Source organism: Nelumbo lutea, chromosome 2 (genome assembly GCF_056320005.1).
Source record: "Nelumbo lutea isolate HS-2025 chromosome 2, American lotus-T2T, whole genome shotgun sequence".
NCBI classification, from domain to species: Eukaryota; Viridiplantae; Streptophyta; class Magnoliopsida; order Proteales; family Nelumbonaceae; genus Nelumbo; species Nelumbo lutea.
Window position 1 is genome coordinate 111,263,893 of NC_142685.1, and position 23,207 is coordinate 111,287,099.

The window sequence follows — 23,207 nt, forward strand, 5'->3', positions numbered from 1 at the left end:
TGATGGAATACTAACAAATGGACCTAAGTATTTATTTTTGATAGTTCAGGATACTCAAATATTGCATTTGAAATTTCTAGGTATCTATCTGTCATTACCCCAAAATATAGGATACCTACCTTTAATTTACCCTTAATTTAATTAATTTATGTTGTGTTTAGTCCCTAGGAAAAATTACCAATATGACACAAGAGCTGAGATGGTCGCTTGCTGTCCTTCTGAATATGGAGGCTGAGATGCCAAATGGGTTTTACAGCAATCGATATCTGGAATAAAATTTTTACCATCACCCTTATTTTACAAGTTTCTTGATTTTGACCGATAAATTAATCTTTTTATCAAACAGATTTTTAGTTGAAATGGATGTAAACATGAATTCCAATAAAGAATATATATTTTTTTTTATTAAAAAACCACTCAAATGCAAATTTACTTCTTGTTTATTGACGTACTTTTACATCTTATTATCAATATAAATATGCATTAGGAAATATATTTTCTGTCATTTGTCATTTGTCAATACATAAATGTAATGTTGTCAAACACAGGTAAAAGTGAACCAGAGTGCAGTTTTACACTCCATTTGAATCGCTTCCAAATGCAGCCTTAGGGAAATACATACAAATCTTTCTTTTTTTTTTCTGGTAAACAGAGAAATTATATTAACAAGGCCCTTTAACGGCAACCCTGAGAATACAAACCTGCTTCACTAAAGCCCTTTAACGGCAAGACAGTGGGCCACAGAATTTGCTGACCTATTTACAAAATAAATATTGAAATTTCTATCCTTAATTAATTGCACTAATTATATCCTGAACTAGGAAAACCATATCCGTGGCAACTGATAACTTTCCTTTCTTTATAGCATCAACAAGTAGGGGTGTCAATTGGACTATAATTTGGTCCAATCCGATCCAGTCTAGTGTGAATTCATTATAAATGGACCAGGTTCAATTCTAGTGTGAATTCATTATAAATGGACCAGGTTCAATTCAATCCAATCCAATCTAATGAATATTTTGGACCATTTTGAACTGGTCTAATTCAAATTTTTGGACCATTCAATCTGTTCAAATTTGTTTCAATTTAAATTGGTTTCAACTCAAACCCAGTCCATTAACACCTATATTCTTATCTTATATCAATGGACTCAATATTGGCTTAGTCCAACCTAATTCAATGTAAATTTATTACAGACGAATCAGGTTCAATCCAATCTAATAAATATTTTGGACCGGATTGATCCTCTCCAATATTTCTTATGGGTTTCAGTCCATTGACACCCCTACCAACAAGGTTTAAACAGTCACTTTCCAGCAAAAATTCGGAACTCGCAACAAGGCAATGGGGGACCGAACCTTCAAACATTCAAAATGAGCTACAACCACTTTTCCACAATGATCCCTTGCTATGACTCCAAAGCCGGCCTTTCCTTCTCTATTAATTTTTATAACACCTGAACCAGGGGGTTGCCAAAATTAATACCTTCTCTCAGAATCAGCTGTAAGGGAAGAAGAATGCTGCCATTCTTGTCGGGAAGTCAAGGTTACTCTCCTTTATCTATCAACATATACTAAAGTAGCATTTGGATTTACACAGTAAGGGTGTCAATTGACTGGTTTTGGATTGGACCCTATCCAGTTCAAAATCAATTTGGACAGATTGAATGGATCAATAAGACATTGAACTGGACTAATTTAGTCCAAAATATTTATTAGATTGGATTGGACCCGATCCGTCCATAATAATTTTATATTGGCTTAGGCTGAATTAAGCCAATATCTGGTCCATTGATATAAGATAAGAATATAGGTATCAATGGACCAAGTTTGGGTTGAAACCAATTTAAATTAAAACAAATTTGAACAAATTGAACAGTCCAAACATTGAATTGGACCGGTCCAAGATGGTCCAAAATATTTATTGGATTGGATTGGACCTAGTTCATTTGTAATGGGCTCACAATATTGGACTAGATCGGATTGTACCAAATCCAGTCCAATTGACACTCCTATACAACAGTATTTTCAAGGCAATCAAAGGAAGGGAAAGAATCAAAGTTTTTCGTCCTAATGCTCAGTTTACTAGCAAACCAATTAAAGTTGCTTTTGCGTATTCACATAGCAGCAAGCTAGGCATGAGAGATTGATACACCTTCTTTGTTACATAGAGGACATGCATCAGATTCCCCTATCCCTCTTTTCTTTATATTTTCCTTGATCGCTAGTGCATTTCAGAAGCAAGAAATGCATATAAATCAGGCAAATACATTAATAATACTAAATCTAAAGCTGAATTATCTATAAATAAGATATAAACAAATGAGAAGCTCACACTTTAATATGTTATATAAAGTGAAATATTACATTCAACAACATCGTGACTCTATTTCAATAATTATTTTATGTACACATCAAACAATAATTATCACTCTATTTCAATTATTATAATTATAAGTTTCAATTTTTACGAATTCTTTTGGGAAAATTGATTTATTTAGTATTTTTATATAAATAATATTCTATTTTTTTAAATAATAATTATGAATTAATTTTTAACATATAAATTATATGTAAAATAAAACATATAAATTAAGGTAGATAAAATAAATTATTTATTTCAGTTCTTGTAATAACTTTGATTTTTATTAAAGTTAAAAAAAAGACAAAAGTATCAACTTGTGCGATACATATACTCAAAAAAAGACAAAAGTAATAACTTTGATTTTTTTTTTTTTGTGAAGTGACAGATGGTTGGGTTCAGAAAATTAGGCATCAATACAGTACAATACAATTGATAAGAAGGTGTATCAAACTAATACACACAACTTGTGCGATACATATACTCAGTTGTGGCTTATCTTGTATCATGACCAGGGATATGGAAACAATACACCCCATATCAAAAGTATTGTGAACCCAACCATCTGTCACTTCACAAAAAAAAAAAAAAAAAAAAGTTGCAAAGGCTCATGCCACATAAATCTTGTAGAAGCCCAAAACAGCCAAAAAAAGGGGGGGGGGGGGGGGGGAAACATGTATTTCCATGCATAAAATCTTTTGTTTAATGGCCAAGTGGATCAGGATACTTACCAAATGGCTGTGGTCTTGAGAGACAAGTTCCAAAAACCCTAATGGACCATAGTAGACCTAGTTGCTCATATCAATATTTTAAAAAAAGACTTGGAATCTAAACCGTTTTGGCCACCAATTTCCGGGTTGACGGTTCGATCGTCAAGATCGAATAAACAGCATGTTCTGACAAAAAATTAAAATAAAAATGGCAAAAAAATATTGAATGGATTGACAGTTTAATTGTCCAAATCGATTGGATCGTTGACTAATTCAACGATTTTTGACCAGGTGATATTCAAGCTCAAAATTATCATTATGTTAAAGAGTTTTAGAAATACAATTTTAAGAGACGAACCCACATATATTCATCTTACAAATAGATCAATACTCTAAATTGTAAAGCTAAACTGGCTATATATAAGGCATAAAAAAATATTATTATCATTTCTTAATTAATTTAAATCAATAATCTACTTATATAAAACGCTTACAAAAGAATCAAAGATACACATAAATAATAAAGATGTTTATCATATAATTTTTATTATATTTTAATTAAATTTAAAAGCATATGAATTTAATATAAAATTATGTTTCGATACTGGCTGATTTTATGTGTCTTCATCTCCCATATTGTCATCTTTAACCATTGTATACATTATTATCCTTAAATGTCCATCAATGACAAGGCAACAACTAAAAATAAATTTTCTAAGACTTTCTTCTTAAGATAAAATAAAATATTATAGAAGAAGAACCTTCCTCAACCTCACTCTCACCCCTAAAATACCAGCCCACAAACTGATATAGCTACATCCCACCTCATATTGGGAACATCTTCCCATGAATAATAAATTTAAGGATGGGAAATGTTTTTAATGTATGAACAGGATATAATGCTGTGAGGTCAGTGTTTGGCGTGCTGAGCAGTAAATTTGGACTCCTTTTTAAAGACCCCATCTGCATTGACTGAGCTCAGTCGACGATAGATATGCACTATCCTTTTCAAGGTTGAACTCTTCAACAGGTTCATCCAGAGAAACATTGCCATCTACTTGTCCTTAGCTACATTAGGGGTGCAAATCAAGATCCGAAAATCCAATCCTATCGGAATATTTCTATTATAAATCATTGGATTGGATTGAATCTGGATCACCCCTTATTCAAATATTTGAATTCGATCCAATTTGTTTACATTGAGGCCCACCCTGAACACTGACATGTTCATTCGTAATAAATAAGCCAGCCTTTTGTCTCCGGTTCATCCGGACTGGTCTTCACATCGGAAGAGGCCTCCGTTTCCACTTCCAACCTCTCATCGTCTCTCACCCGACCATTCTCCGAGCTTCTTCTGGTGTCAGTCACCTCCACTCTCTCACTGAAGTCATTAGTGAGAAAAATTAAAGTAATTATTTCTACCTTACCATCTTTTCTAAGCATTGAAGTCTAGTTAGAAAAATTAATCCTTGAATGAGAACTGACTCGTGGACTATCATATATATATATATATATATAAAGGCTTTCCAATCAGGTCGAGCAGGTAATAAGGTGTTCAATCCATCACTAGTCCAAATCAACTCCAAAACCCAAACAGCTCACTGAAAATTCTAAATGTATTATTTGAAACTATGGCTTATTAGTGACAAATGGCAACTTTTTAAGCAGAAATTTCTCCCCCCGGCAACTCTTTTGGACTGCTAATCAAATTGCCACGTGGAAATGGAAAATTGTTAGAGAAAAGTACGCTAATGACGACTTGACCATCAAATCGCTCCTAGACCGCAACCCAGTGTGAAGAGGGGCTGAACGTGCTCCGACCATCCAACTACCAAAATTCAAAGTAAACGATCTCCAGAAAAGTATGAAGCTTATTTACAGCACCGGTTCCTTTTGCTACTCGTTGTTGTCCTCTCTTTCTCTATAAATACTGAGGGATTACACTCTCAGATAACAGCTCAAAGAAAAAACGAGGGCTTTTTACACATGCAGTTGCTAATTAATTAAAACTAGAGAAAATGTCTTCATCTTGTTTGATAATAACAGCTCTCATCTTGGTGTCGATGTTCATGGAATCCAACAGTCAGTTGGATCCGGGGTTTTATGATAGCACATGCCCTAACGTGTTCAACATAGTCCAAGAAACCATCAGCCAAGCATTGCAGACCGATCCTCGAATCGCAGCCAGCCTCATTCGTCTTCATTTTCATGACTGCTTTGTTCTTGTAAGTTCTATCTTCTGTCTTAGTTCTCTTCTTTGGCGTTTTAACTTAAATTTAGGACTAGCGAGGTTCATCATCATCTTCTAAGTCTTGATCCAATGTGGGGTTTGCTACACGAATCCTGTTCAGTTCATCATCATCATCATGGTCATCGTCATCTAAGCAGTGTTGTTATTACATTCATTGTCAAACTCTGACACATAGATCAATTTTCACTACTTCAATTGAATCCATATTCTTTTTACTCTCTCACCCTTCAATTTGCAACAGATGCCTTGTTCATAGCTTTGACATTAGATCCATGAAAAATGAAGTGTTTCTACATGATATACAAGGAATAAGGTCCATCTTCATGTGTAAAGGATTTCCGATCGAGATCCATTTGCACAACTTCTTCCAAAAATCCAGAATGAGTTTCAGGGATGTCTCAGCCTCACTGTGAGATGAGACAAACAGGAAACAAAACCCAACTCCGCCCTCCCTCCCTCCCTCCATGGTCGTTAATTTAATTAATTCTGCTTGCTTCTGTTCTGTTGTTTCCTCTTCTCTCTTAGGGCTGTGATGGTTCCATTTTGCTGGACAGCACGGATACCATAGAAAGCGAGAAAGAAGCACCCCCCAACAACAACTCAGCCAGGGGCTTCAACGTCGTTGACGACATCAAGTCTTCCTTGGAGAACGCTTGCCCAGGTGTTGTCTCCTGCGCAGATATTCTCGCCATTGCAGCTGAAGTTTCTGTTCAACTGGTAGGCCACAAAACGTTCACCCTTTCTTCTTCTGTTCATATTAACTTCTAACCAGTGACATGAATCTGATGCTACTGATCCTCTTCATTCTAACAGTCAGGAGGTCCCTCATGGCCTGTTCTACTTGGAAGAAGGGACGGTAGAACAGCAAACCGAAGTGGAGCCGTCGACAAGCTTCCAGCTCCCTTTCATGACTTAATCATTCTTAAGTCCAGATTCTCAGATGTCGGCCTTAACACAGCTGATCTAGTCGCGTTATCCGGTAACCAATATTTCTGAGTTGATTCAACGAGTTTTGGAACAACTTCTCTCTTCCAGATCGTCTAATTATGTGTTTGTTTTGATATTCTGATCATCAGGTGCCCACACATTCGGACGGTCTCAATGCAGAAATTTCATCGATCGTCTATACAATTTTAGTGGTACCGGAAATCCAGACCCGACGCTGAACCAATCTTACTTGGAAACTCTCCGGCAGATATGCCCTCAGAACGGCAACCAGAGTGTACTGACCAATCTCGACCCAACCACTCCTGATGTGTTCGATAGCAACTATTTCTCAAACCTTCAAGTCAACCGAGGCCTACTCCAAAGTGATCAAGAGTTGTTTTCGTCCAATGACACAGAAGCAATCGACCTAGTTAACAGGTTCAGCAGTAACCAAACCGCTTTCTTTGAGAGCTTCATTCAGTCCATGATAAAAATGGGTAATATCAGCCCGTTGACAGGCAGCGATGGAGAGATCAGACTGGACTGTAAGAAGGTTAACGGAGACTCGTCCGAGTCAAAATACCTTCTGGTTAGCTCCAGTTGAATTTAATTTGTTCAGTGCTTTCCTGTGTGGTGTTGTAATAATATATATAAATAAGTTTCTTTGGGATATGATAGATTATTGCCCCAAGTAAGAACTGGTTTGTATGTCTTGTATCTGTTCACTGGTCAGAAGATTTGAGTTGGAAAAAAAAAATTATGTTTGGTTTACACGAAATCCTTGGGGATCAGAATGCCAATAGTCTATTCCCATAGGTTTTTTTTGGTTCAGACAGGAATAAGAATATAAGAATGAAAATTAGAATGGTCATTCCCTCAAATGGAGGAATGTTCAAGGGGGAAGAGAATGGTCATTCCCTCAAACTGAGGAATGCCATTTCATTAGGAATGGAAATTGGATTGGAATTCTATCCAACCAAACAGTTGGAATCAGAATAGCCTATTCTAATTCCTATTCTAAACTCTCATTCCCATAAACCAAACAGGGGCCTTATAAAAGGAGAAAATCATATTCGTTTCCAGAAAGATGATGTAGTCTTAAGCTAACAACTTTATTAGTAGAAGTAATATGGGAACTGTGAGTCTGTAACATGACATCTGAATGTAGAGGCTAGCTAAATGAAGTCTGATGAACTGGTGTTGGTGTACATCTAAACCATGATGAAAGCTGTGGAAAACACAATTATACCAAACAAAACATCCTCGGGATGGTGTGTTTGGGTATAATATTTTACCAAATTAAATGCATATTTATATATGTAAAATATGTTAATATATAGATAAATAAATTTTGGAATGTCTTAGAAGTCATAGTTTTATTAATTAAGGTAAACCCCGAACTAGGGGTGTCAATTGGACTGGATTTGGTTCAATGTGAGTTCATTATAAATGGACCGGGTCCAATCTAATCCATGAATGTTTTGGACCAATCTGGATTTGTCTAATTCAATGTCTGGACTGTCTAATCTGTTCAAATTCATTTTGATTTAGATTGGTTTCAACCCAAACTTGGTCAATTGACACATATATTCTTATCTTATATCAATGGACCAAGACATTGGCTTAATCCAACCCAATCCAATATATATTTGTTATGGACAGATCAGGTCCAATCCAATCTAATAAATATTTTGGACTGGATTCGTTCAATCCAATATTTCTTGTTACTCTGTTCAATTCGTCCAAATTGATTTTGGACTGGACGGGGTCCAATCCAAAACCAGCCCATTGACACCCTTACCCCGAACCCTGGCCTGGCACTGGGCCCGAGCAGTGCCATGAGTTGAGCTCATGGTTGATTAACTATTAATCAAACTACTTGATCTTTAGTATTCAATGAGTTGAGTTCGAATAACTTCATGAGTTGCTTGACTCGCTTACACCCCTACTCCTTAAAAAATACATCAAAACTACAGAGCCACCTCAGCATCATCTCTACCAAATGAATATTACAAGAAATAGGTGTTTCCTGAAACACTTCAAAAATCAGTGATTCTTGGGAAAATATTCCTTCTTACCAAACACCATTAATTTCAGTGAGTTTAGAATTTAGAATGCTGTTTCCTGATAGGAAGAGGCAGCCTTCTAAATTGATTGGCTAAAAGTTCACTTCTGCTGCTTTTGCAAACGATGCAAATAAATGTAAATCCAAATATGTAGAGTGTAAAACGGTTTATATAAATTGTAAAATTGGGTTAATTTTTCATTGACAAATTTACCTTCTTACCAAACAGACTTTTAGGCTGCGTTTTGAAACGATGCAAATATATAGAGTGTGAAACGGTTCATATAAATTGCAAAGTTGGGTTAGTTTTGCATTGACAAGTTTACCTTCTTACCAAACACTTTTAGCTGTAATGGATGTTGATGTTGCTCGATCCTAGGTAGTGCAAGAACCGAGGTCACAGTCAGATAATCCTTGCCAACTGGGCATGGTCGAGGTGGAAGGACGAAGCCGCGCAATGAGATCTGCGAACAAGAAACAGTCAAAGGCCCGAGGAGTTATCCTCAGGTAGGTACTCTGACACTCAAGTCAGTAGAAGGCAGTAGGTGGCCGGGTTGAGCAGTTGGAGAAAAGTGCTGGTCCGAGCAAGGTAACAGTATGAGAATCAGAAGTTGGGTCCCTTACCTCGAGTGGGGAGTACCTTTTTATAGCCAAAGATCTGTGTCCTAATCAGATTAGGCTTTCGGGTTTGTCGGGATGAGATTAACCGCCAAGGTCTTTGGGATAAGACCTAATCCCCAGTGGCGTTGTCCCCATCTACTCTCCTGTCTTGGTCATGTCTATCCACACGATGTGGAGTCATCGTGGCTAGAAAGGCGGAGTGGGGTCGTGGAGGTGACGCACTGTTGATGTGGCCAAGGAGATAAGGTAGGCTACGGATTCCGATGTGGTGTTGACGTGACCGAGAAGATAGGATGGCCATGTAGGCATCAAGTGTCGTCCAGAGCAACCATAACCTGAACATATGCAAACACAAATTCCAATAAAGCATATGCTTTTTTTATCAAAAGCCCACTTGAATGCAAATTTACTTCTTTTTCATTAATGTACTTTTGCATCTTATTATCAATGTAAATATACATTGATCTATCATTTGTTAATACAAAAATGTAATGTTACCAAATACAGGCAAAAGTGAACCAGAATGCAAATTTACCCTGAACCGGGATTTACACTCTATTTGCATCATTTGCAAACGCAGCCTTCCAAAATTGCTAGTCATTTCTATACACCCTGTAATAATCTTGTATTAGATGCACCTACTTCCCTAAATTGTTCTTTGGTCTTGAAACTTCTAAAATGGAAAATAGGGGTCTTGGTCCTTAATTCCAATCCTTACTGTCAACACTGATAGATACAGCCTTTCTCCCAATGACCCAGTAGTTAAATGGTCAGTTGGTATCCCAATGACCTAGGCTAGAGCTGCCTCCGCTGCACCACACACAAGCCAAAAACTTAAAACCCATAAAAGGGTCTAGGACCAATCCCAGGAGGAACCAGGCCCAGGCCCATTAGAAGAAACTGACCCAAAACCAAACCCGTGCCAAAACAGTACAAAACCCCACAACAAGACCCTCCAACCTCTCCCCATAAACGTCATCGTTCTGAAAGTTGAGACATGAAAAGGGAAGTCAAATCAATAAAAGAATAAATAAATAAAAGACATTGCCAACTATATTGAACCATATGGTGCAAAAATAATACTACCAACCAGGGTGCAAATTGGGCAGGTTGGGCCGGGTTTATGGTCAACATAAGCTCGGCCCTAAAATTTGGGCTTAAGGCCTGAGTCCAGATCAAGCCCGAAGTCAAGCTTGATTTTCTCAACCCGAGACCAGCCTGCACTGTAATTTGATGAACTTGGGTTGGGCTCAGGCCAAGCTTGGGTTGGTCAATGAACTCTTATCTCCCATGTAATTTTAGAGAGTGATATTTGAGTGATATCAAAGATTTACCATTCCTATATGGGATACCAATGTTTTCATTGAGACTCTCTCTCTCTCTCTCTCTCTCTCTCTCTCTCTCTCTCTCTCTTCATGACATAAAGTTTGGTTCTATAATGTTGTCATAATTTTTTGGGTAAATTGTTGAAACCTCCCATAAACTTTAATAATTGCAATCACCTCCCATGAATCTTTTGATTCACTTGCAATTAGACCTCCTTTGTTAGAATCCTTTAATGAGAGGCATGAAAATTTTCAAAATACCAGCGCAGTTGCTATTGAAGCTGGTTTGTATAGAAAAAAAAAAAAAAAAAAACAATACAAACTTTGTTAACAAACAAAGGAAAGAGAGTTTAAAGTTGCAACTTTACCTTTGAGCGATTATAAAGGGCAAATTTGGAAAATTGATTGAAATTATCTGGTATAGCGATTGAAGTGAGGAGAAATTCGGAAAAAATAAACATTTTGATCAAAAGTAACTGTATAGATATTTTAAACATTTTCATGCCTCTTGTTAGAGTATTCGAGCCAAAAGTGTCTACTTGCAACTATGTTAAAAAGTTCATGAGAGGTGATTGCAATTTTCCTTTTTTCGGTGGGATAAATTGTTGAAACCTCCCCTAAAGTTTTGGACTGTTGCCAAAACCTCCTCTAAAGTTTGGTAATTGCAATCACCCCTGCCCTGCACTTTCTGGCACAATTGCAAGTAAATCCCCTCTATTAGAATCTTCTCAAAGGAGGAGTGAAAATGTCCATAATGCCCGTATAGTTACTATTGAGGTTGGTTCTATAGGAAAAATAATATAAACTTTGTTAAAACAAAAAAGGGGAATTTAAAGTTGTAGCTCTGCCTTTGAGTGATTGGTATGAATGGCAGATTTGAAAAACAATTCAATTTTAGAAGAGTTGGAATAGCCATTCATATAGAGAAAAACTTGAAAATAAACAACTTGGTGAAAGTAACTATGTGGGTAGTTTGGACATTTGAATGCCTGTTTTAGAGAATTCTAACAAAAAAAAGGTCTACTTGCAACTATATCAGAAACCAATGGCCAAATACGTATTAGCAATCATAAAAAACCTCAAGAGAGGTTTCAGCAATTTACCCTTATTGATAAGACATACGTTTCCTATGCCCTCTAGCTATGTTATGCTTATTGTTCTTAAATGCTCATCAATGACAAAGCAACAACCAGAATAAATGCTCGAAGTCATCATTTTTACTTCTTATCTTTTTCTAAGCATTGAAGTCATCAGCTACATCCCATATGATTGACTCATTGACTGAACCGGAGATGGGATTTCGTCCTTACAGAGAATACCTGGGTTGTTGGGGCCCAACAGCCTGGGCTGTTGAAGAAAGAGGCCTTTTCGCATGACACATACAGGGAAAATTTTGGCTGCCTACTATTCCAGCCCAGAATGCATCAATTTCAAACTCGCACCTACTCCCAACTGTACAGTGAAATTAGGATTTCTGGGGTGGACTGAAAAGTAAAAAACCCTAAACCTTTCTCGAGATTAACTATCATATGAGGTGGTAACTGGTGGAGGCAGTGAAGATCATTTCCTTCAGCGTTTAATCCCTAATGTCCATTAAGTGGTGGTGATTTGGCAGTTAATTTAATCCTATGGTGTAAAACAAATTCTATCAATTGATCGCCCATATCTCATAATTCAGTGTTGGGTATTGGGTGTAGGTATTCTGTAAAGGGTGTGTAAGAGGGTTTTAATTTCTGTTGTTTATAATGAAGAAGAAAGCTTAGGCAATTTGACCCAACTACATTAAATAAATTTGGTGTTCTCTCTTCCTCTATTTCTGTTATCTTTCCTTCTACTTATATATACAAACTGTATTGTCCACTGCACCACTCTCAACAAGCTTTTTCTGAGAACAAGATGTTGGTTCAGACTGAGCGGGCTTCCGATACTCAGCCACATGCCCTCATCCCATTCTCAAGCATTTTGGAGAGGTTAAAGGCAGCGGTGGGCCGGTGGCTGTAAGAAAAATCCAGGCCGAGAAGACTTTAGCCAGGAAGCTCACATAAGCTGTGTTGCTTGAGCTGCTTCACGGGTTTCTACTAAAGCATATCCTTAATAATAGGTTGAAGAAATCTATGATGTGGGAAGGATATGATGTGAAAAGAGTTTTAATCAATCAAAATCCACCCATAAATTTTGATAAATTATACCTGATTAGCTACCAAAAAAATCTTCTAGATGAAGGATTGGCCTCATAGCAAAGTTCGGTGTTGTAGGCCTCAACCTCACAGATGTGTCCTTAACGGTCATCACTAACTACAACGCTCATCTCATACTGCATATCGGATCATAATGTGTTCATCCTTTTGCCTGACCTGATCTATCAATCATCAGCACCGACTCAGACCAGAAACAATTGGCAGAATGACTGATCAATCCAGGTCAGGATTCTTTAGCCCCACCATACAGGTGATGAATCCTGACCATGAATTAATGTCAAATTCACGAGAATGATGTAGTTTATAGGGGGGAGGGGGTTCTACTAATAGAGTATGAGAGGTTGTAATTCAGAATTCTGCATTGAGTTGCAGTGTACTTAACCCAAAACAATTTTTGACCATTGGGGTAAGGGACCGGGCCAACCGGTCTAATACTAATAAGTCTTAAAAGATATATGTGTATATAAGGTTGCTTGCTCAAGTCAATATTGTCAAGAATGGGGAAGCCTAAATACCATTTTGGCTACTCGTTCCCTGTTCTGATGGTCCGAGGGTCCAGTCAAATTGAGATCTCCTGTTCATAAGAATCCTATTCACGCTACCCTACTAATACTACCACTGGAAATTGGGAACATATTCCCATAAATGGTATATAATTTTCAAATATGGGAGATGTTTTCAAACGTACAACTATAATGAGGTGTGGGTGGATGGAATTCTTGTGAGTAGGAGATCTGAGCTTGATCCAGTCAGGTCCAATCCAGTTGAATCTGACAGCACTGCATTTGAAATATAGAATGGAGAAATATGGACAGGCCCATTGCAGAATTCCATTATAGATTTATAACATTTCCAAAGGTCAATTACCTCCACCCTATGCATCAATATCCGCCCGTAAATGGAGCTGACACCTACCCCAACTATACTTTAGGCCTATGAAATCTGACTCGAACGTATTCACTTTCATAGTTTCATATTTTGAAGATGTGCTCAATAAAATTATTCCCCTGTCATGTGTATACCAAAAGAAACTCCTAGAAAACACACCCTTCGTGAAATTAATGTCAAATGAGTTTCCCACCGACTTCTCTCCTTTTTCACTTTATTTTTTAGTTACCAAACACAGCCTTGCATAATTATGAGTAGAACAGGATTTGTATATTAGGAGCTGGAATGAAAATTCTACCATCAACCCACATTCCATAAGCCAACTCGATTATCACCTATTGGTCTAAGTTCCTAAATGGAAGATGCAATGAAAGACGAACATCATACCTTATTGGAAGAAAATCTCACTGATGATGGTGGAATATTGATTAGTAAGATAAAGAGCTTTAGAAATTAGAATCAGTGAGTTTAGAAATTAAAATGCATTTCTAAATTGGTTGGTTAAACCTTCATTGCCATAATTACTAATCATTCCTACATACACCCTATAACATAATCCTGTGCTACATACTTATTTCTGTCTATTTTGTATCAGTGCAAATTTATTTGCATTGCAACCAAATACAATCTTAGACTTGAAACTTTTTTAATATGGAACATAGGGTTTTTGATCCTCAACTCTGATCCTTGGTATTAATGGCGGTGGCAATTGGGCGGGTTGGATTGAGCTTCAACTCAATTTATCTAACCTGTCAACCCACTAATGACCCAGTTATATAAAATTAAATGGACTGGGTTCAACCTTTGAGCCAATCCAACCTGTCCAAACCCATTAAGCTTATATTTATGTATTAAAAACAAAAAACTTATTCCCACTTGACAAATAAGTTGGTCATATCTTGATGGTAGTAGTAGTTGTTATTTACATAAGTGCCAAGTGGTGAAGGTTCAAATCACATTATATGCATGTTATTTTTATACAAGTAGCGAAATCATTTGACTATATTCGGGTTTCGTGTTTGATTGAACAACTTAGGTTCAAACTAGTCAAACCAATTTGAAATATCTAATTGGATTGTCTTCGAGCTAATCACATCAAGAGTGGTTGAACCGTTTGGATTTGGATTAGTCTAGTTGGACCAGTCTGGGCCGGTTCAGCTAATGGTGGATCGACTTGGATCAGCACATATTAGGTTTGTGCATGGGTTTGGAATCAAACCGATTGGCCCGAAATGGGTCAATGGAAGTGAATCGGATCGGTCCAGATTCGGGTTGGGTTGTACAGATATGAGTTAGACCAGATGATCCAATCCGGTCAATGAAAGCAGGGCAGATTTTAGGTTAGAATGGACCATCTTGTCCTGCCCCGTTTCGGATTCCGGTCGACTCGTATCAGCCTACCCTAGGTTGGCTTGGGTTCAAATTGGGCTGAATGACCTAAATGACCCAAATCGAGGTGATTAGGTCCATTCATGTTTAGACCAAGTTGAGCTGGTCCGAACTCAGGTCAAGTTGATTTGGATTTATATCAATTTGAGTGAAGTGTTTTGATTCGAGACAAAACTAATTTTAGTAAATAATTAATAGAAAATCAATGCATTAATTATAAATTATTTCATTGAAATGAAGAAAATAAAAAAAGGCTAAGGAATTAATATTTATATCTTTAGTGGTTAATCCAATGATTATCCACAACCCAATCAAATCCAACCCATTTAAATTGACCCAATGGGTGATCAACCTATTTCCAACCCGCCAAGTAAATGGGCAGGTTGGGTGGGTTAGATAGTAGGTGGGTTAGGTGAAAAATTGCCACCCCTATGTATCAAGATGGATAGATGCAGCCTAACTTTGTACCAATGACCTAGTAGCTAAATGGTCGGTATCCACCTTATGGATCAAGCCCTGAATTGTAGGCTCGCCGTGGTAAAGTTAGTGGACCTACTACTGCACCTGGTCCGACCCTACCTCTTAATTAAACCCTCATTTTCCATTGCCATTGTATATTATTGTTAATTATTCATCTGTGTTTGGTTGCAATGCAATTTTATTTGCATTAATACAAATGTATGGAAATGCAAATTATTGTTTAATTTTATTTTGGGTTTTACTTTATTTTATTTCATGTCTTAATTTACTTCATTTGTACTACAGTCAAACAAAATAAGTTAAAATTTGAAACAAAAATAGATCAGAATTTACACATGAATCATTTGCACTGCCATATTTTGATTAGTGCATATTTATTTAAATTGCAACCAAACACAGCCTTAAGGAAACAAACAAAGCATGTTGGCAACCCAGAACTACCTTAACTGCAAAACATACAAGCCAAAAACTAAAAATCATGGTTTTCAAAATCGATCTAGAAATAGAACCGCTTTGACCACTGGTTTTTAGGTCTAATGGTTGGACCATCTGATATGAACCCATCAGATGGTTTTGGAAACCTGGTGACATAACCAGCTCTCCGGCCAACTGGTCTGGACCGATTTTCAAAACCATGCTAAAAATTCGGTAGAAGGTCCTCAGACCAATCCCATGACAAACCGGGCCCAGGCCCTTTAGAAGAAACCAACCAAAAACCAAACCCATGCCAAAACATTGCAAAAAAAAAGAAGAAAACAGATAAATAGGGCTGTGTTTGGTTTGAAAGAAAAGGCAGGGAAAGGTATACAGGATTCCCTACCTTTCCCTTTATAATCCCTTTTATTTCTTTCAAACCAAACACGGCCTAAATACAAAACATTGTTTACTATAATGAATTATATAGCACAATACTACCAACCATGGTCCAAACTATGAATGTATACAATCATCTCAAATCAGTTAGGCTCCTTTTTATTTTTATTTTTTTCAATTACAATAATTCAAGGATAGATATAATTAATTAGGAGGTTTTCTAAGATTGAAATCCCTTAAATCATTTCAAGAGTTTTAGCGATCCTGAAAATTGAAATTTAGGGATACTTTAAGCCATGCTATCAAGGACACTTCATGGAACAATGCATGCAAGCAGATACTCAATTTTCTCTTTTTTTTAGTTTAGTTTAAAGATATTGACTGATGTATCTTTAATTACTTTCCAACAAAATTTATGATGTATCTGTACCATATACAACAAAAGACATGATTGACTGAACACGATTAATACCAGAGAATATCACGATTCTCATATGGGCTGCTAATGTTTTCATCCATCTCTCTCTCTCTCTCATTGTCAACTTTATGCTTTAGATAAAGTTAGGTTCCACCATATTATCATACTATTTTTTCAAACCTTACATTAAATGACCATCAATGACAAAGAAACAAGTGAATTAAATGCTCAAAGTAATTATTTCTACGTTTTAATTTTCTTTTTCTAAAGCATTGAAGTCATTGGCTAAACCCTATATGATGGATTGAACGGAATGAGCCAGAGGGCTATTATTAAAAGAAGAAGTCAGTAGTCCGAGAAAAACAATGGATAATTCCTAGGATCCTAGCTTTTGGCATGAAACACCTACTTAACGATTATTTGATGGCCATCATATCTTCAATGGAAACCTGAATGCATGGATTTAAAACCCGGATGAGTTCATCCATCTCAGCTCAATCTATTCAAATTGACTGAATTTTCTTTTCATGTAGCACACCAAGTCATCCTAACTAACCAATTGCAAAATTCAGAATCTAGAGCAACATGGCTTTTGCATTTTCTATTAATTTTTGAAATGTATATAATTAAAAAGGTTTTTTTGTCGATGGAGTAGGTAAATTCCTCATATCTGTCACATGAACAATAGACTTGTTCATGGGCCAGGTAGTCTTATAGGCCAGCCCGGTCTAGATCGATCTAAGTCAGGCTTGAACATTATTTTAGGCCTACAGGTTTGGGCTCAGGATTTCTCCAAAAAGCCTGGCCCAAGCCAAACCCAACTTGATGATATATTATATGATAAAAATATATACATTTTATTTAATAAAAATATGTATATAGAATATTTTTTTCTCTTTGTTTCTTCTCTTTTTTCAAGTAATAATGAGATCTTTTATTATTTTTGAATTCCGGGGGCTTTTACTATAAATAAAACACTTTTTATCGAATAAAATATATATATATATATATGTTTTCAAATTTATAACCGGGTTCAGGCTCAAGACTTAGGCCCGATGGTCGGGCTCGGGCCTGAATGTATTCTATTGATACATGAAAAATGCCCAACCCGACCCATTAACAGGTCTAATGGACAGATATCTGAACCACTTTTGGATAGAAACCCCCTCTGAATTGGTTAGTTAGGTGTAAGGTGGTCAATCCTTCTTCCACAGAAGCCCTAAATATAAACTTATATTAATAGCTTCCCAGCAATACTTGTTATTAAAAATTAATAGTTTTTAAAATGTATTATCGTTTATTATTGACAAATGGCAATTGTTTGGGAGCTAAAATTTTCCCCACAAATAGTTGTCAACAAAACACTAACCCTTTTAGACTTGCAACCAAATTGCCACGTGGAAAATTGTTAGAGGGAAGTTCATTGAACAACCAGACAATCAGACTCGCTCCATCTATATTTATTACTTCATGGGCTCTCGAGTCGGCCCACAATATACTTAGCCTGGTGGATATTGATAATTCACACATCCTTCAGACTGCACCCCACTGTGAGAAGTGGGGTACAAGTGTTGGACCATCGTTCGCTGGTCTAAGTTCAATGCTTGCAGCTGGGGTGCCATAGAATTATTCAAAAAGTCAAAATCTTCTGGTTAACAAAAGAAAAAGAAAAAGAAAGAAAAAGAAAAAGAAAAAGAATGAAGTTTCACCTAGGTTGCTTCCCATGTTGTTTCCCTCTATAAATAGCTAGCTAGGGGTTAGTCTCTTGTGCAAAACAGAGATCTAACTTTTACGGTTTCTCTCTTGTGAACTTAAAACTGGAGAAAATGTCTTCATCTTGCTTCATAATAACTGCTCTCTTCTTGGTGTCAATGTTCATGAAATCCAACAGTCAGTTGGATCCTGGGTTTTATGATAGTACGTGCCCTAATGTGTTTAACATTGTCCAACAAGTCATCAGCCAAGCATTGCAGACCGATCATCGAATCGGGGCCAGCCTCATTCGACTTCATTTTCACGATTGCTTTGTTAATGTAAGTTCTATCTTCTCTTTTGTGGAGTTTCAGCTTAAATGGAGGACTATCTAGGTTAATAGTTTTCATGAATCATCATCTTCTTATTTGAACCTTGCTCCAAATTCTGTGTTCAGTGCAATATCCATTGTTAAATTCTGAATGCTTGAATTATTTCTCTCTACTTCAACCCATGTTCCTTTTGGTCTATTTCTTCAACCAGTAGGTGGTGTTTTCAATATTAAAGACACCACTACTCCCATTTACACTACTACTTCCAACAGCCAGAAAGAATTTCAGAGATGAGACAAACAGAAAAGAAAACCCAACTCCTCCCTCCATTAATTAATCCTCCTTGCTTCTGTTGTTGCCGTTTCTCTTAGGGCTGCGATGGTTCCATTCTGCTGGACAACACGGATACCATAGAAAGCGAGAAAGAAGCACTCCCCAACAATAACTCAGCCAGGGGCTACGACGTCGTCGACAGCATCAAGTCTTCTTTGGAAAACGCTTGTCCAGGTGTTGTCTCCTGCGCAGATATTCTCGCCCTTGCAGCTGAAATTTCTGTTAAACTGGTAAAATATACGTTCATCCTTCTTTCCTTCTTCCCATTAATTTATATAATTAATTACTACGCACTAACAGTACTGACATCAACCTATAACAGGCAGGAGGACCCTCATGGTGTGTTCCACTTGGAAGAAATGACAGTAGAACTGCAAACCGAACTGGAGCCAACAACAATCTTCCAGGCCCCTCTGAAAACCTAACCACTCTTAAGTCCAAATTCTCAGCTTTCAACCTTAGCACCACTGATCTGGTCGCCTTATCCGGTAATTAACCATTTCTGATCAGTTGATCAATCAACGAGTTTAATTTGGGATAGATAAGTCACAGAGATTTTAACTAATGAATGCGTTTTCTGTGTTTGTTTTGATATTCTGATCATCAGGTGCCCACACATTCGGACGGTCTCAATGCAGAAATTTCATCGATCGTCTATACAATTTTAGTGGTACTGGGATTCCAGACCCGACGCTGAACCAATCTTACTTGGAAACTCTCCGGCAGATATGCCCTCAGAACGGCAACCAGAGTGTACTGACCAATCTCGACCCAACCACTCCCGATGTGTTCGATAGAAACTATTTCTCAAACCTTCAAGTCAACCGAGGCCTACTCCAAAGTGATCAAGAGTTGTTTTCGTCCAATGACACAGAAATAATCGACCTGGTTAACAAGTTCAGCAGTAACCAAACCGCTTTCTTTGAGATCTTCATACAGTCCATGATAAAAATGGGTAATATCCCGGCGACAAGCAGCGATCTAGAGATCAGACTTGACTGTAAGAAGGTTAACGGAGACTCGTCGTCTGAATCAAACTACGTTCTGGTTAGCTCCAGTTGAATGGATCGGAACTTGTTCAGTCGAAATGCTTTTCAGTGTAGTAATAATAATTTCAAAAATAATATATAAAAATAAGAGGTAAGTTTCTTGGGAAGGATTATTGCCCAAGAAAGAACTGGTTGTATCTGTTTATTTGGTCAGAGGATTGGAGTTGGAAGAAATTCTGTTCAACTTATAAGAGAAGGGAAATCATATTTACATTCAACATGTAATAATCCTGTGTAAGACCTCCGTTCTCTCTGTGAATTGTTCAAATTTTTAAACTTGAAATTTGAAAAATAGGGGTCTAGGTGCTCAACTCTAATCCTTACAAGACGGATAGAGATACAGCCTAACTTTTCACGATAATCCAGTAACTAAGGTCAGTTGGCAACCCTCTGTATGTGAAGATGTGGGTGGCAAACCGGATTTATTCCTTCCCACCATTCTTCTCTACCCGCTGTAAATTGCAATCATTCTTCTTGTATTGTGAGATGTGTGGCTGCAGTGTGCCGTGGGTATAAGGTGCAGGTAGAGAAAGTGAGTAGGAAATCCGGGTTCATTTGGGCAGATCCAGGAAACTTTGATCAGTGGGGGCGGATCTGGGTTCATGTGGGCAGATCCAGGAACTTTGATCAGTGGGGGCAGAGTATCCTGTAAGGAGGAAGGGGTGGCAAATGGGTGGGTTGGGTTGGATTGGGTAAGGGTTGAATATCAACCCACCAATCCACCAAGACCCATTATCAATCCTTGTTAAATGGTCATAACCCACCCATATTGATTCACTTAATCCATCCATATTGATCCTTAATCACCCTCACCTATACTAATCCACCTACTTTCACCTATAAATACAAAATTGGGTCGGGATGACCCATATACCCAAAATAATAATTTTCAAGATAATAATCTCTCTCAAGACTACCATGTGACAAAAACAAGTCAAGTCAATTCGTATACTCGAAAATGCAAAAATTGTAGATAAATGTAGAAAATAGTAGAAAAAATTGCAAAAATACCAAAAACCATAGAAACTTTAGAAAAATACAAACAATAATAAAAATTACAAAAACTGCAAAAAAACTAAAATATTTGCAGAAAATTCAGAACTTTTGCAAAAAATATCAAAGAATATACAAAAAAAATAGTAGAAAATTGTAGGAAATGCATGAAAAACACCAGAAAATGCAAAAATTATATAGAAAAGCACCACAAAATTGTAGAAAATGTAGAAAAATACCAGAAAATTGCAAAAAGACAGCAAAAAATTACCAAAAAATACAGAAAATTTGCAGAAAATGCAAAAAAAATACCTAACTTTTATGAAAGTGCTTTCACAAAAGTATTTTTATAAAAGTTTTTTCACAAAAGTACTTCTATAAAAGTACTTTCATAAAAGTACTTTCATAAAAGTGCTTTTTATGCTTTTATGAAAGTGCTTTCATAAAGTACTTTTCTAAAAGTGCTTTTATGCTTTCATAAAGTGGTTTGTGTAAAAGTGCTTTTGTAAAAGTACTTTTATAAGTGTTTTCACAAAATTGCTTTCATAAAAGTTCTTTTCATAAAATTACTTTATAAAATTGTTTTTGTAAAAGTACTTTTGTGTAAAATTGTATGTGAACACAAAAGTTAATAAAATATATTTTATTTCACTTTTAATTATAAAGTGACATGTGGCATGGTGGTTTGGAATTGTAATGAGATGTGAATGTGATAAGAAGCTTGAATTCGAGTCGCTTCAATTGTTTTTTTTTTTTTTTTAGATTTGGCGAGTATCGATGGAGCTGGTTTTGACCCAACCCATCTTGACCCGTGCGACCCAACCCATCCTGACCCACGCACCCCAACCCATCCTAACCCTAATGGGTACCCTCGCCCCAACCCATCCTGACCCTAATGGGTACCCTCGACCCAACCCACCCTGACCTTTTTCCATTGACCCTAATAGGTTATTCGACCCATATTGACCCACCAATAGATTGTCAGATTGGGTGGGTATGGATGGGTTCCAAGGTGGGTGAATTGGGTGGGTTAAATGGGTTGGGGTCAAGATTGCCAGCCCTAAGAAAGATGGATATCCAATGAAGAGGAGAAAAATTGTCATCAAGGGATGAAATTGGGCTGTTGATCGATGTGAAATGGCAAAAACACAAAATGACATAAAAACGTAAAAGTTTTTATTTAATTAGCTCAAAGAGATTGATCGATGCACCTATATAATATGAGAGAGAGTCATATGTACTAGCATGTGGAAAAATATTGTAGAGTTTAAGCCATGGGAGATTCTCCCAAGGGTCGTCAATGGGTCGACATCCAATCTGATGAACCCAAACCCATTGGGCCGGTTCTGGTTGCAAGATTTGGTACGGATGGGTTGGTTCTGGTTCCTGATTTACTGCCCCAACTTTTATCGGTTTGGTATCCATTCTACCTAGTCCCAAACTGATTCTGACCCAACCTGAGCCATATATATTAAATGCATAATATTTTCAGCAGGTTTATTATAATGGAATCCATAATCAAACTTTGATTGTTCTAAGAACAAATTTATTGGATTTAGATCTAAAATTAAAATTACAGACCTTATAGGGTCTGATTCGATTCCAAATCCTTAATATTTCTTAACTGCTAAATTCTGATTTTCTATCCAAACACAACCCGTTGACAGCCCTAAAAAACCTCAGCCTCTAACTTTATATGACCTGGTGAAGTCTAAATGTCTGATGCCATAAAATGGCTAGTCTTTTTCAAACCCTGCCTAACAATGTTTTTATAATTTTCTTTTCAAACTTACCCTCAATCCTTTAGCTAATGTATGTACGTTATTATCATTTGGATGTCATCCATCAATGACAAAGTAACAATTGAAATCAATGCTCCTAAGTTCTCTTTTTTCTAAGCATTGAAGTCATTAGTTAAAAGAAAAGTAATGGGATGAATCCCACTAGTTTCCCCACCTCTCTTGGCATAGGAAAATGACTCGTGACCACATTTGATAACCTTTTCTATTAGGGAAAGCTATACTTTTAAATGTGCTCATTTCTTTTGCCATAAGAAAATGCGTGGCTGTCGGCTATTCACCGGCCACGTGTTCAATCCTCAAATCCACAATATAAATAAAAAAGGCAGTTTAACGCACATGCTTCCACCAATGTCGGGATTTGGGAAAGGATAGGTGTATGCAGCCTTATGGCCCTTATCCCTGTACATATATGTACATGCATGTTATTTTCAGTATATGAACCCTAGGTATCCAAGTTGTAATGGAACAATTCAATCCCCAAGGTTTATGGTTTATGGCATACATCCAAACTCATATTACTGTCATTTCCAACTATATAAGTTATTGAAAATTATAATGGA

General features: G+C 36.9%; 2 protein-coding genes across 2 annotated transcripts; both read left to right on the forward strand.

Moving 5' to 3' along the window:
- Nucleotides 1–5,027: 5,027 nt before the first annotated feature.
- LOC148872795 (peroxidase A2-like) lies at nt 5,028–7,006 on the forward strand. The gene is made up of 4 exons (XM_088972729.1): nt 5,028–5,296; nt 5,848–6,039; nt 6,136–6,301; nt 6,399–7,006. The coding sequence occupies exons 1-4, from the start codon at nt 5,090–5,092 to the stop codon at nt 6,851–6,853; spliced, it is 1,020 nt and encodes a 339-aa protein (XP_088828855.1). The 5' UTR covers nt 5,028–5,089; the 3' UTR covers nt 6,854–7,006.
- An 11,113-nt stretch (nt 7,007–18,119) lies between these two features.
- Nucleotides 18,120–20,077, forward strand: LOC148872796 (peroxidase A2-like). The gene is made up of 4 exons (XM_088970286.1): nt 18,120–18,479; nt 18,842–19,033; nt 19,126–19,291; nt 19,411–20,077. Exons 1-4 carry the CDS (start codon nt 18,273–18,275, stop codon nt 19,863–19,865), a joined length of 1,020 nt encoding a protein of 339 aa, XP_088826412.1. The 5' UTR covers nt 18,120–18,272; the 3' UTR covers nt 19,866–20,077.
- The last annotated feature ends 3,130 nt before the right edge of the window (nt 20,078–23,207 follow it).

Bases quoted from the DNA above. Each gene is read 5' to 3' on its own strand.
- LOC148872796 (XM_088970286.1), top strand. From the start codon at position 18,273: ATGTCTTCATCTTGCTTCATAATAACTGCTCTCTTCTTGGTGTCAATG. The intron at 19,034-19,125 runs GTAAAATATACG...AACCTATAACAG, and splicing joins CTGAAATTTCTGTTAAACTG to GCAGGAGGACCCTCATGGTG. The intron at 19,292-19,410 runs GTAATTAACCAT...TCTGATCATCAG, and splicing joins TGATCTGGTCGCCTTATCCG to GTGCCCACACATTCGGACGG.
- LOC148872795 (XM_088972729.1), top strand. From the start codon at position 5,090: ATGTCTTCATCTTGTTTGATAATAACAGCTCTCATCTTGGTGTCGATG. The intron at 6,040-6,135 runs GTAGGCCACAAA...TCATTCTAACAG, and splicing joins CTGAAGTTTCTGTTCAACTG to TCAGGAGGTCCCTCATGGCC. The intron at 6,302-6,398 runs GTAACCAATATT...TCTGATCATCAG, and splicing joins TGATCTAGTCGCGTTATCCG to GTGCCCACACATTCGGACGG.